The following is an 11,740-nucleotide window of genomic DNA, read 5'->3' on the forward strand; positions in this document are numbered from 1 at the left end:
ATCACCGGAGACGTCACGGCAGCAGCGCTATATAAGTATCACTCCTCCGGGGTTTCTTTGCGGATTGCAGCATCGGAGAATAAGGCAGCGGGCACCAGACTGACAGGTGAGAGCGGCAGTAGTAGTGCCTTGACACCGAGGGCACCCTGTGATGAGCCCTGCAGCATGCATCACACTTCACTCTTGTATCTTCATCAGCTATATACATTAGTACCTCATTATACATAGATTACTGGATGTAGAAGTCAGTAATTATTAATGTTACAATTTATGCTACATTTGTACAAAAGTTCCCATATTCTAGTTGTGCTAGTTGGGAGGTAGCACTTAAAGATCTTGCAGCTAAACAGTAAATTATATTGCAAAAACCATTATCCTATATAGTCTATGATCATGTAATCTATATATTCTCTGTAATGTCATACATCTATTTCCCATGTTACATGCAGGGGTTAAATCTTCTAACACGTTATAGTTTCATATCACACAAGACAGATTGTAATTCTATTACTGGTTATTTTATTCATAGCCAGGGATTAATGCGTTTTAGTGCCTGTGATATACAGTAACATGAGTGTTGCATGGTTGGCACTGGCAGCCTGGCATTATGCCCCCACCCTCCTATAGCCTGAGCATAACTTGCAGTGGAGAATGACTCCGTCTCTGGGGGGTGGCAGATTTGCAGGGTGGGGCTGCTATTTAATGTTAATGCGTATACCAGGGAGTAATGTTAGGTGACCTGTGGAACTAAAAGTGCCAGCATGTCCTGGGACTTGTAGTGCTGAAGTCACTTGTTGCCTAAGCCATCTTTGAGTATTAGGGTGATGGTGATGAATTTTTAAGATGTTATCTAAACCTACAGTATAGCTGCACAATCCCTGCATCTGTGCATCTCGGGGGATGGTTACATAACACCATTTGGGAGACCAAGGCCTAAAGCCCTACTGAGCTGATTATCCTCCATCACAGGATTCTCTATGACTGATGGGGTTTGAACGGAGATCCTTGCAGGGACCAATTTCAAGTAATAACACTGATGTTTAGAAATGCAACTGTTATAATACAGCAGAAATATATTTATCTTAATAACTTATCATGCCTTCAGAATACGTGAAGGTCATGCCATTTGACCTCTAAGGGTACAAACCATTATTTGCCCTAAAGGACATCATTGTGGCCGCAGAAGCTATTTGCAAACATAAAGGTTATTACTCCAGTATTGCCAAACCATGCTTAAATATATATTCATTTATACTTGTGTTCAATGGCAGAAATGCATTTATTATTGGTGATGGCCTGCTCCATCTTGCTCATCGTCATACCAAACATCACAATCTGGGAGGTGGAAAGATCCATTTCTAGTGCCATTCCCCTGTGATTGGAGAGAGTGATGTAAAACATCCCTGCATCACTTTGTCCTTGAGTACTAACCCTCCCCTTCTCTCCTGCACAGTGATTGTCATAGCTCATCAGTAATATGGAGATATCATCTTATTTGGTTGTATTAAAATTACATTATGTTATCAATATTTACATAAAACGCGTTGGGTCACTGCTCTTGGTATTTGAACATCTGCAACTGTTATATGTAAAAGCAGAATTTGTTTGTGGTTCAGACCATTATAGATTGTAGATTTTGTTGGTCATGATTACAAGAACCATCCTCCAATTCCTAGAGCTTATAAAAGCTAGAGTACACATGACCGAGATGGAGTCACGACATGCAATATTTCTGAGATTTCAGATTAGTTATAAGGATGTCATAACTGCCTCTCCTGTGGAATTTAATGCAACATTAATATGAAGCTTGGTTATAGAAGGCAAAGCATATATAGCAGCAATGGAGAATAATGACTGCACAATATTCATATATACAGCTATAATCTAGAAATCTGTATAGAAAAGGACAGTATCTCTAATAAAGTCCCTTAATCTTGTTTTTATATTGCTTGGAATCTTTCTATGTTTTCTTGTCGCTATTCCTGGTTACCATAGCAACTACAGTCAGGGTTTGACCTAAACCATATACTGATAACATCGAGGCCTAATTTCTATGCTGGGGTCACTCCTATTTTAAATGATTAACGCCCCCCAGAGGCCCAATGTTCTGAAATGATGTGATATTTATCTTGTATTGGATATTTCATTGTCTAAGATAGTGTTGGCTAACCTGTGAAACTACAAGCCCCAGCATACTCTTCCAGCAATAAACTGCTATATATTGGCAAAGCATGCTGGGACTTGTAGTTTCACAACACCTGGAGTGTCACAGGTTAGCCAACACTGGTCTAAGTGCAGTTAAGGAGTAGATTATCTTGCATTGCCTCGTCGTTTAGGCCCTGAGACGTATCTAGGCCTGTGCTGTCTCATTTGCTGGCTGACCTTTACTTCCTCTTGCCACTTGGGTAACATCCAGAATTTGCTGGGAGGATCCCAACTGTACCGGTCGTTGCAGGAAACCCGAGGCCTGACTCCGGGTTATGTGCAAATACATCCATGCAGATCAGATTGCTCTGCTCTACAACAAAGCCACCAATGCTTTATGGCAGGGTATATAGGTAAATCTATACTCCAGAAAGAAATTATACTTTTTTAAATTTAGGAAGTTATTTCAACCTGTGATCCTGATGGCCTGTTGGGTAACTTTAGACCAAAATGGGAACGGGCAGAAAATATTTAGGATCAGCTACTGTTTTTTGTCATCCTCCTATGGCATTAATTGTGCATGTTACAATCCATCGTGAGCAGGCCAGCTGGATCTTTACAAACTGGTCACACATCTGTGATTGAATTTGACATGGATTAATCTGCTCAGTAGCTCGTCTATAGGGCACCATGCAGAGCTACCATCAGAAACTGTGGGGCCCAGTACCAACTAATCTGGCAGGGCCTCCCTAGTTGCCATACATACGCCCCTATCACTCATCACAGTACATTCCCCCCACTCCCTCATCACAGTAAAGATTCCTCTCCCCCTAAATAAAATGTCCCCCTCTCCATTGGCAAACTGAGGGGGGGGGGGGGGGTTTCCTAGTGCCTGGAAACCCCCTCCAAGCCTGGGGCACTGTATAATTGAGGGGGCTGGACCCTGCTCCCGGTTCACACAGCTCTGCTTGAAAAGGGAGAGCTGCGTGCAGTAGTGCACACAGCATTGCCCATGTATATTATAGGGATAGGAAGAGTTGGAGAGCAGCCAAGCACTGTCTAAAATTACAGGCACGCCCCCATGCATGCTGGTCACGCCCACTGGCAGCGTGGTGTGGAAACCCCCCTCTACAAATCCTGCGTTTGCCCCTGCTCTCCCTCCCCCAATCACAGTTAATGTCCCCTCTTCTATCTGCCACTCTCCTATAAAATGAGTACCTAATAAACTTACCTTCTCCTCCGCAATGCTGCAGCTCCCGGTCACTGATACACTGGGAGTGTGGCGCACAGTGATGTCCCCCGGCGCCGCGCTCCCATCACTTTCCTATCCAACAATCGTATATGGCAAAGAAAATCACCTTGAGTGTATCATTGTATCATCTAGTATTTAAAAAAAAAATGTATGTTAAATCTTTCACTCCTTTGGCAAGATGCAATGTTTAAACCACTGTACAAAGTAGAATGCCACTTACTATATAAAAGTAATTAATATGGTCCACTATCCAGAACTTGTCTGCGGTCATTGTCTTATAAGAAGACAACCTCTGCATCCAAACGCCTGTTGCCATATCTTTGCCCTGATGTATAGGGGGATAAAGATTTTGCAGCTGAGATTTGGATGCTGTTCTGATGGAGAGAAGATGTTTTGCCATCATCCTCTTGTCAATGGCTAGATGTATGGAGATTGGTTTAGACCAGTGTTGACTAACTTGTGACACTCCAGATGTTGTGAAACTACAAGTCTCAGCATACCCTTCCAGCAATAAGCTGTTATATATTAGCAAAGCATGCTGGGACTTATAGTTTCACAACACCTGCAGTGTCACAGGTTAGCCAACACTGGTTTAGACTATCCCTGCACAAGTTTTGTGAAGCTGTTGACGTGGAAGTGTTGTGTAACCAATATGTTATGCTCGTTCGGTGAAGGAACGTTAAAAAACATTTTTCTAATAGGAAATCTATTTAATAACAAGATTCCTGGTAGTACTATTTATGGTACGGTTTAGACCGCTTTATCTGCAGAGTCACGTGAGGAGGTCTACGGTTAGATTGCACCATGGTTGAGAAATTTATACAGTCCATGTTTGTAAATACAGAGCTGTGGGTTAATGTACAACGTTTCTGTGCCCTTTATCCCAGCCCTAAAATAACATTGTGCCTCTTTAAGCAGAGCAAAATGGCAAGCACAAAAGAGAAGCTGATCAAAAATGTGGTGAGCGAGCCGGCCCACTCTCAAAGTAAGGTCACCATCGTTGGCGTCGGAGCCGTTGGCATGGCCTGTGCCATCAGCGTTCTTCAAAAGGTGAGCAAGCAGTATGCCACTTGTACTGGCACGTGCTACTTGAGCTATTACCGCTTATCTTGCTGAAAAATAAATCTGGAACCCGCTGGGCCCTTTGATTGCCTAGTATATAATCCAGGCATGATGTCATCGGCACCCTGGATTCTGATTTGTCTTCGTCTGTACCCTGCACTAATTATAAACTTCTCCAAAATCGTCTCGCGGAGTAGTTTGATCGCATGAAACAAAACAAACACAGGAGGTTATTGTTAACCGGCCAAAAACTATTAGCAAACAATCATCTTTTACCTTTGCTCTAGTGCAGGGGTAGGCAACCTGCGGCTCTCCAGGTGTTGTGAAACTACAAATCCCAGCATGCTTTGCCAGTAGATAACCAGCAGATAAGTGGCAAGACATGCTGGGATTTGTAGTTTCACAACACCTGGAGAGCCGCAGGTTGCCTACCCCTGCTCTAGTGCAACCAGACAATGAAAGGCAGTGTCGGATAGTTTCTGTCTGTTATTGTGGTTAGTAAATTGGTTCCGTTGACTTGTATCGTCTGTATATTGACGTTGGGCCGGTTGACCTGTACATTTCTGCACTGCAGGCTGGTTAGTCATGCGATGTAACTGATGTAACTGTTTATAGTTGTTGAGAACTGATGTCATTATTACAGATCAGAGAACCTTCCTCGGAATTCCGTAGCTTGTATATGGCGGTGGAAGTAACGTCTGATGTCCTTCAGCGGTGGATGCTTCTTATCATATTGTCTCTTCTTCCCGCAGGATCTGGCTGATGAGCTTGCTCTGGTTGATGTGATTGAAGACAAACTGAAGGGTGAAATGATGGACCTCCAACATGGCAGCCTCTTCCTGCGTACCCCAAAGATCGTCTCCGGGAAAGGTGTGTGTGTGTGTGTGTGACCCAGCCAAGGATCGGATCTCGTCTGACTTGGTCACCTCCGTATGTGGCCAAGTTGATTATCGAGTCGCTCGGTCTAGTCCAGTGACTCAATCATTGTGGCCACCGTAAATGATGAGGGGATATGTCTGGTGTGATTTGTGATGGAGGGGAGAATCCTATATCCCTGTCTTTATTACAGATTACAGTGTCACTGCTAATTCCAAACTGGTGGTCGTGACAGCTGGTGCCCGTCAGCAGGAAGGGGAGAGCCGCCTGAATCTGGTGCAACGCAACGTCAACATCTTCAAATTTATCATTCCCAATATTGTAAAGTACAGTCCTAACTGCATACTGCTGGTAGTCTCTAACCCTGGTGAGTGCAGCTCCTAAGTACACGGATATACTGTAAGGATGGCTATTGACTGAGTGCCAGGCACTGAAGGGTAGAAGAGTTACACAGAATAAAGAGCTTGTTTGTTCAGCACGTATGGGTAGATTGACTCAGTCACTTTTTGTTTTCATGTTAATTGGCTTCATGTAACCTGTAAAAAAAGGTTTTCTGGCTGAATGGGAAATCTGGTTGGCTGATCTCCATTAGATGTAGTAATTTGCCAACTGGGGAAAATTTTTGTCCACACTATACAGTCTGATTCACACATCTAGGGGTATATTTACTAAACTTTCTAAAAAAAAAAAAAAGAAACCGGTATTTACGCGCACTATTACCGTAATGACTGTAATAGTGCGCGCGGCGCGTTAATTTTGGCTATAACGCCAACAATTGAATATGCCCCATAGTCTCACTCTCACGAGATCTCCTCAGTAAGCAGATTACTGAGCACCGCGGAAGGAGGACTACAGTGACAGCAGCATTGATCGCGCCAGGGGCGCCCCCGCACCGATCAATAATGCTGCTGAGCACTTTCAAGGGCCCCCTGGATGCCCGAGGCCCCTGGGCTGTAGCCCAGTTAGACCTCTGGTTAATCCAGCCCTGTGCCTAGGGAAGCTTTGGTCTACATAGGAGAGAAAGGAGCCTTGTGGCTCCGGTAGCTGGATGTCAAGGGGCCCTGTAGCATCAGGGAAAGAGTGGTCCGAAAAACTTTATTCCCCCTAAGGGTCCTTATTGGTACGCAGTGAAATTTGGCCCCTTCCCTTTAGGGAAAGGTGCCAAGCACTGGCTTTTTGCACAGCTCTGGGTAATTGGAAACACTGCACCTCTGGTTTCAATAATAAAAAAAAAAAAGAAAAATGTGATTCAGGTGTCTGGCATACACTACAGGTGTGTTTCAAAGTTTGTTGGTACAGTAGGTTTTGCAGTTCCAATTCTGACACCTTTTCACTGCAAAATGAGATTCTGGGGGGAAAAATCAGGGATTCCTTCTTACATTTATGTACTAATAATTGTGTGGTTTTTTTCCCCAGTTGATATTTTGACCTATGTAGCCTGGAAAATCAGTGGCTTCCCCAAACACCGTGTCATTGGCAGCGGCTGCAACCTGGACTCTGCCCGCTTCCGCCAAATGATGGGGGAGAAGTTGGGTATTCACCCCTTGAGCTGTCACGGGTGGGTCATCGGTGAACACGGAGACTCCAGCGGTGAGTTTGGAGTCTAGTACTCGTCAGCTGCAGCAGGGAACGTATCCTAAGGCCGAGCCTTTGTAACCTTAGATGTCGTCTATATTTATCTGCTTGGAAAGGTCACCGGTGTAACACAAGTAGGTCAGACGCTGTGGCCTTCACCCAAAGGGCCAGGAAAGGTCACTAACACTTGCTGTGCTGAATATTATGCTGGTAAAATTCTGCTTCCATAGATGTAAATGAATTGGTTCGATTTCATTTTCAACAGGGATTTTAAGTTTATAACTTGGTATATTGTCACCTGGGGATATTTTTGTAAGTGGAGGAATGGGATTGATAGGGAGGAGGGGGGAGGGGGGGGAGAGACACTGCTTTCTTGATGTTGGCCACTGATTCAATCAAGAATAACTACTAAATAACAGTCCATAAATTATGCATGAGTTATAACCATGTCTGCCTTTTTATTCATTGACCAAGAGGTGAAAATTATGGCTACATGATGTTGTATAACAGAGCAGTAGAAAGACAATGCTAAAGACATATTAAGACAAAAGGTCTTCATTTATAATATAGACCCCATTGTGTTTAAATAAATATCCCTATTTCGTATTAACATGGTAGCTGCATATCCTAATAATTCCCAAAATGCAAAGTAGAGAAAGTAAGTTTGCTACTCCCAGTATAGAAATATCCTCTGGTATCTGACATGACATAGTGTACGCCTGGCCAACCTGTGACACTACAAGTCCCAGCATACCTTGCCAGCTATCTACTGGCAAAGCATGCTGGGTCTTGTAGTTTCTCAAACACCTGGAGTCGCAGCTTGGTCAGGCCTGATCATGCATTGTGCCTTTGTGATAATGTTTAGTTACTGTACATCAGGTGTTCCTAACCTGCAGTGAGACCTCTGAACCCATCAGTCTCCCCCTAGACCGGTCACTAACCCTTCCCCCTCTTGCAGTGCCTGTGTGGAGCGGGGTTAATGTGGCCGGAGTGTCTCTGAAGACCCTGAATCCTGACATGGGAACAGACGCCGATAAGGAGAAGTGGAAAGATGTCCACAAGCAGGTCGTGGACAGGTATGTCCTTGTATCGATAAATCCCACACAGGTTTTATAATGTAAAGGGAACAGAAACAAAACAGTTTGCAGCAATGGAGACCTCCCCCCCCCCCCCCCCCCCCCCCTCTTTGCTAAGTCATGTTTCCCCAAGCTATTAAACCCACAGGGGTCAAATGTCTGGCATACCTCTTTGGGGAATACCCACATTCTGTGGCCTATAACTGCCTACAGTTTTGTCCTAGTAACCTGGAGAAGTTTGAATGTAAGCGGCACAGTTTTAGGGTGAGAAACGGGATCTGATTGGACTGAGCCATTCAAACTCAAACCTCTGACACATTTTGCACTCAAACTTCCCCAGGCTGCAAGCAGGGAAGATTTCAGTCTCTGCTGCTTAGAACGGTTAACATTGCTCATTAATCTATCAATAGTGTAGTATTTTACTTACTGTATTTATTTGCCGTTGACTTGCAGTGCTTATGAAGTCATCAAGCTGAAGGGCTACACTTCCTGGGCCATCGGACTATCCGTGGCGGATCTCGCTGAGACGACCCTGAAGAACCTCAGACGCGTTCATCCGGTCTCCACGATGGTCAAGGTAAACGCTTGTGACACCAGTTATCGTCTGTCTGCCTTAATATGGACTGCCCCCTTCCTTAATAAAGTCGTGAGAGCATAACTCTGCTTTTGATTAAACGTTCCTCCTGCCTTACTCCCTGTTGGGTGCCGCTTTGCTCTGACAGGACTTGGATGAAGAACCTGCCAAAATAGAGCTGAAATAGTGATTTGTCTGAGCAATGTTTATGTTTAGCAGCTTTTTTATTTTAAACAATAGAAGCTCACACACATTACCCATATTCCATCCACTCACAAACCTACATATGTCTTGCAGGGAATGTACGGTGTGAAGGATGAAGTCTTTCTCAGCATCCCATCTGTTATGGGGAACCAAGGTATCACCGATGTGGTGAACATGACTCTTAAGGCTGATGAAGAGGAGCATTTGAGGAAGAGCGCCGACACACTCTGGGCCATCCAAAAGGAATTGCAGTTTTAAGCGGTCCTGTAATGTTCATCGTCTTTGTAATGTGTTTTTACGTTGCACTTTTCAAGTAGGTCAAAAACCTTGTATGTTAGTCATCTGTATTTGTGAAATTGCCAACAAGGCTCCTTACAACTGTACCAGGAGCCGAAGATAAATAACTCGTTGGTATTTGTATCCACCAAACACCTCTTCACAGCGTGACTGAACAAATTATGCCAATTCAATCGTAATAATCTACACCGTAACCGGCAATCATGTCGTGGACTAGTCGTTCATGAGAATGCAGCTTATCAATTTATGAGGAACTAGTGACATTTGAGGTACAAAGATGTCACTAGTTCAATCTGAATGGATGCGTTTTCATGATGGCTGGTCTACGACAAAATGGCTGCCTTAATGTTCCTTGACTGAGCAGGAACATGGAAAATCCAAGTTTGTTCTACGAAAAATAAATCGGGAAAGCTTCTGTCAATGGTAGACTGAAACAGTGTAGTCCTGGGTGTTCTAAGCCCCAGTCTATAATTTCATCATCTTAAACTTGAATCAGGGCGTTAACCTACAGCTGTTTACAGGTCAAATAAAAAATGATTTTCTGGTAAAAATACCCAGCCAAAGAGTATCAATCTATATAAAGAATAAATACATATATTTCAGTGTCTTGACAGATGTTGTCTAATTCCATGGAACAAAAGGATCATGTAAAGTACTGAAGGACAACGAGATGTTGGCACTAATAAAAATAAAATATATATTTATTGTTTGTTGCGTCTTTACTTAGTATCCATCAGTTAGAGCTCTATTCAATAACCAATTTGCATTGGGACATGCATTTTAATGTTGACTCCATTTTCAAATACACCTATCAGGCATCATCTTGTGGGCGGAGCCAGTATTTCAGTTCTCTTGGGATGAGTGACATCACTGGGTGGCCATTTTCAAAAAGGCTGCCATCTAGTCTCTAGGTACCAGTGACATCACAGATGTACTTTTAAACTATCTTCACTCTCACAGTATTGAACACCATGAAAATAAGATTTCTTACAATATGAAATATTGATTCTCAATTGGCAAATTATCTTTCAGGGGTGATAAAAAAAACAACTTGCGGACTCTGCTAAGGAAAGGGATTGTATTCCAAGCTTCTTTGCAGCTAATTGGTAGATCTGCCCTTAGACATTTCTCCAGTTAATCTTTGTACCTACTGTACATAAACACCAGACAGTTTTTGGAACATAATCAAATCTTTCGGGTGTAATCAGCCTTTTGTGCTATAATACAACTCCCATGATGCTCTGCAGCAGCTGTCGTAATGATTTTCCTATCATTGTAGATAACAGCAGGCAGGATTATAGAGTGCCAGGTAAAAGGGCAGAGACCCCTCCTCTAGTTATACATTATACAAACATCACAAGGTAAACACGTTCTGCCCACATGATTCATATAGAACATGATATTAAAGGCATCTGTATTCTCATCAAGGCTTCACATCTGATCTATTTAATGGCATTGTATAGAACTAGATTTAAAATCCTGTAGAAGCTGGGGGAGGAGATTCAGTTTATAGCGATGAGGCTCTGTGGCATTGCTGGCCTGAGATCTCTTCCTGCACCTCATAATCCTGCCAATTGTCCCTATTTATCATAGGCAGTCCCAGCTTTGAGATATTCGTTCCTGGTTTTCAATATTGACAAATGGCAGGAGTACAATTCCTGCTATGTTGTATACAAAGATCCATTTAATATTATGTGATTTATAATCTGTTTCAAGTTGCAAAACTTATAGCACGGGGATTGTATTCCTCTACTGACACCATAAGACATGATGCTCCATGCCAGTATTTTTTTTTTGCCAGTGGTTTTAAAATTTTGGTAACAAAGAAAACGGTCTCATTGTTTTCATCAGACATTTTCGTTTTTAGAGGGGTAAGGACCTCCGATGTGTAAATAAAGTCACACAGAAATGTGATGGACCACGAAACAGACCAGTTTACATAACACAATTACAGGTCTGTATATAGGGAACGCTGCTGTCTGCTCTGGTGAGGAGGCCTCGTCCATAACCCAGACTAACTGCAAACTCCTGCTCTCTGGATGCTGAAGAACTACAAGTCCCAGCATGCTGAGATTTGTAATTCTACAGCAAGTGGCAAGCTGCTGGTTGCCCATATCTGCAACTAACCAGCTGGGAGAACTTATTATGCTGCAATTAACTCTACAAAACCAAAATAACTTGTACACGCCCTTCTGCACTTTGAACTAAATACATCAATTATTGTAGCCTCCATATGTTTTTATTGTATTTTTAAGAACAGGCAGAACTTATTTTTTGTTGTGGGTTATACCCCAGGGCAATAAACATGGCTAAAACACCTTCAATAGACCAATGTATCTAATAATACTTTTGCATGCTGTAGAGAGAATATGTAGCTATTCCCTGCACCATTCAAGCTTACAATCTAAATTCTGTACCCCAAACACTCAGGTCCATATAACCTACTTTGTGTTTTTGAGAGTGGACTATAAATATAGAAGGGGCATGGTTCCTGTACATGAATCTACACCTTACACTATGTACGTGATAGGGAAAAAATACAACAATTCAATTCCTTGTGGTGTCCGGCCGCGCTCATTCCCAGTAGCTGAACATCACCGATTTACCTGGCCCACCTCTGACATGAGAAGAAAAATCAGGCCGCCGCATGGTGCCTTTGTAACCCTTCTGCTGGGAATT

At 43.0% G+C, this 11,740-nt stretch overlaps 1 protein-coding gene across 2 annotated transcripts; it reads left to right on the forward strand.

The window, feature by feature from the left end:
- LOC142103992 (L-lactate dehydrogenase A chain) lies at positions 1 to 9,765 on the forward strand. 2 transcript variants are annotated; one of them, XM_075188419.1, is made up of 8 exons: positions 1 to 106; positions 4,316 to 4,447; positions 5,212 to 5,329; positions 5,529 to 5,702; positions 6,752 to 6,925; positions 7,869 to 7,986; positions 8,440 to 8,563; positions 8,858 to 9,765. In XM_075188419.1, exons 2-8 carry the CDS (start codon positions 4,322 to 4,324, stop codon positions 9,020 to 9,022), a joined length of 999 nt encoding a protein of 332 aa, XP_075044520.1. In that variant the 5' UTR covers positions 1 to 106; positions 4,316 to 4,321; the 3' UTR covers positions 9,023 to 9,765. The 2 variants fall into 2 exon arrangements, with proteins under 2 accessions (XP_075044520.1, XP_075044521.1); XM_075188420.1 differs by having other exon boundaries at positions 9 to 106; positions 4,313 to 4,447.
- The last annotated feature ends 1,975 nt before the right edge of the window (positions 9,766 to 11,740 follow it).

The sequence above is a fragment of the Mixophyes fleayi genome, chromosome 10 (assembly GCF_038048845.1).
Source record: "Mixophyes fleayi isolate aMixFle1 chromosome 10, aMixFle1.hap1, whole genome shotgun sequence".
NCBI lineage: Eukaryota > Metazoa > Chordata > Amphibia > Anura > Limnodynastidae > Mixophyes > Mixophyes fleayi.